Source organism: Cordyceps fumosorosea (genome assembly GCF_001636725.1).
Source record: "Cordyceps fumosorosea ARSEF 2679 chromosome Unknown scaffold_252, whole genome shotgun sequence".
Lineage (NCBI taxonomy): Eukaryota > Fungi > Ascomycota > Sordariomycetes > Hypocreales > Cordycipitaceae > Cordyceps > Cordyceps fumosorosea.
The window spans coordinates 1-2,204 of NW_017387552.1; the positions used below are offsets into that span (position 1 = coordinate 1).

Genomic DNA, 2,204 nt, shown 5'->3' on the forward strand with positions numbered 1-2,204 from the left:
CTTAATAGCTTAAGTCTTTAATCCTAAGGATATTATATAATCTCTTATCCTTTTTTAAGCACTAGTGTATTAAACCCTAGTTTATTTTATTTAGCCCTATATATATATTATAGTGTTTATAATACCTACCCCTCATCTATAGTACTTTAGTGTATTTATAATAAGTATAGCCTTCTAACTAACTATTATGAGAGTTTAGACTATAGTCTAGCTAGAGTGATAGTCTAATGGCCTAAGGCCTAGACTTAAGAGGAAGAGCTTCCCCTTATATATAGTAGCCACTTTATAGTACCCTCCCTAGTCTCTCCTTACTATAAGAGATTTAATTTAACTTTATATTAATACTTACTCGTAGTAGCTGTAGGGCTAGCCCTTAATAACTATACACTATTCTAGGCCTACTAGTATATTACTAAAGCCTTTACTAGCTAGTGATAGCTATAGAGATAATAACTAAGGCTAAAAGAGGCTATATACACTATTACTAAGTACTGGCGACCGAGATGCGAGAAAATTGCCCAAGCAGCGTAAACTGCTAGTAAAACCATCTGTACCATTTCCTTTGTTACGTGGAAACACGCGCCAAACAAGCCTCACGCCACACCAAAGCTGTGACACAGCACAGGTAGCTCTGAGCTGACGGAAGCCGCCTACAGCAAAAACCTTCCAATTGAGAAGAAGCAGTTCTATCTTGATTGGCGCGCAGCTGCTGCTATAGGAGGAGGTTCGGGCCATGAAGTTGCTACGAAAAGCCCCTGGTGAGAACGTGGGCGTGCCTCCGGGTGCGTGCGCCCCGCCACGCTAAACATAGCGGTGGCACGATCATCCGTAGAGCATAGCTAGCACGTCTCTTTGCTTACCCAGAGCTACACCATATAGACGTTAAATAATCAATCAATCAATCAATATAACAAATATTCACTTGGAGAACCCGGCAAAAAGCTAGCCAATTAAAAAAAAAAGATTAGTATTATTCTTTAAATACCAATTATTATTTATTCAACGCGGTGATATGTGTTCCTGTGCAGATGCCAATTCTTCACACACTCTTCAGCCTGTTGTAAAACGTTCCAAGAGTCTGGCCTCGACAACCAAATCTCTAAACAAGCCACCCTTCTCCACCAACGCCTGTGGTGTGTCAAATTCCACTGCTCGGCCCTGTTCCAGCACGACGATGTAATCATAATCCACAATCGTGTTAATTCTATGCGCAATCGTCAAGATCGTCTTGTTCTGAAAGATTTTCCCACGCAGCGTTTCCTGCACAATAGCATCAGTACGATGGTCGACAGCCGAAGTGGCTTCATCCAGCACCAGCACACGGGCAGAACTAAGTAAAACGCGCGCCAGACTGATGAGTTGACGTTGGCCCTGACTGAGATTTGAGCCGCGTTCGTGCAGCGTGGCGTGGATCCCGCCTTCCATGCTCTCGACATGGGCTTTCAGCTGTGCTTGCGCAAGAGCAGACCACAGCTCTTCATCTGTATACACAGAGGCTGGATCGAGGTTATCTCGCACAGTACCTGCGAAGATGGCCGGGTCCTGAAGGATGATGCTCAGTCTGGGACGAAGGTCGTTCAGGCCAATACAGGTGGTGTCGACGTTGTCAATGGCGATAACGCCCTCGGCAGGCTCGATGATGCGGAAGAGCGCAAGAGCGAGAGTTGATTTTCCTGCGCCGGTACGGCCGACGATACCGACGCGAGCACCTGCTGGGATGGACAGATTGAGGTCTTCCAGGACAAACGGAAGACCGGGACGGTATCGTGTCGAGTAGTGCTGGAATTCGATAGCGCCAGCCGTGGGCCAAGAGGGCAGTGGAGCAGTAGAGGGACTGCTTTCTCGAGGCGCCTCGGCGGGGATCGCTGTGTATTCAAGGACGCGTTCGACAGCGACGAGGCTGTTTTCAACCTGAGAAGAGGTTTTGACTGTGTACATGAGAGCGGTGGTGATATTAAGTGCATAGGAAAGCGCAAGCCCGACAGCGCCAGGGTCGACCGGGTAGCCTGCAGCCATGGCAGCAACGGCGCAGGCAGCGACGCCTCCGACGATGACGCTGCCGAGAAATTCGACGCGAAGTGAGATCCATCGGTTGGAGTAGAAAAAGAGGAAATATGCCTGGAGGTTATTATCGATACGAGTCTTGGTTTCCTTTTCAAAAATGTCTTGTTTACGATAGGCGAGGATGGTGTTTACGCCACCTA

General features: G+C 47.3%; 1 protein-coding gene across 1 annotated transcript; it reads right to left on the bottom strand.

Annotated features, from left to right (window-relative positions):
- Positions 1–1,050: 1,050 nt before the first annotated feature.
- ISF_10057 (multidrug resistance-associated protein 1) lies at positions 1,051–2,016 on the bottom strand (the record flags this gene model as incomplete). The annotated part of the gene is made up of 1 exon (XM_018853654.1): positions 1,051–2,016. One exon carries the CDS (start codon positions 2,014–2,016, stop codon positions 1,051–1,053), a length of 966 nt encoding a protein of 321 aa, XP_018699154.1.
- Positions 2,017–2,204: the final 188 nt, after the last annotated feature.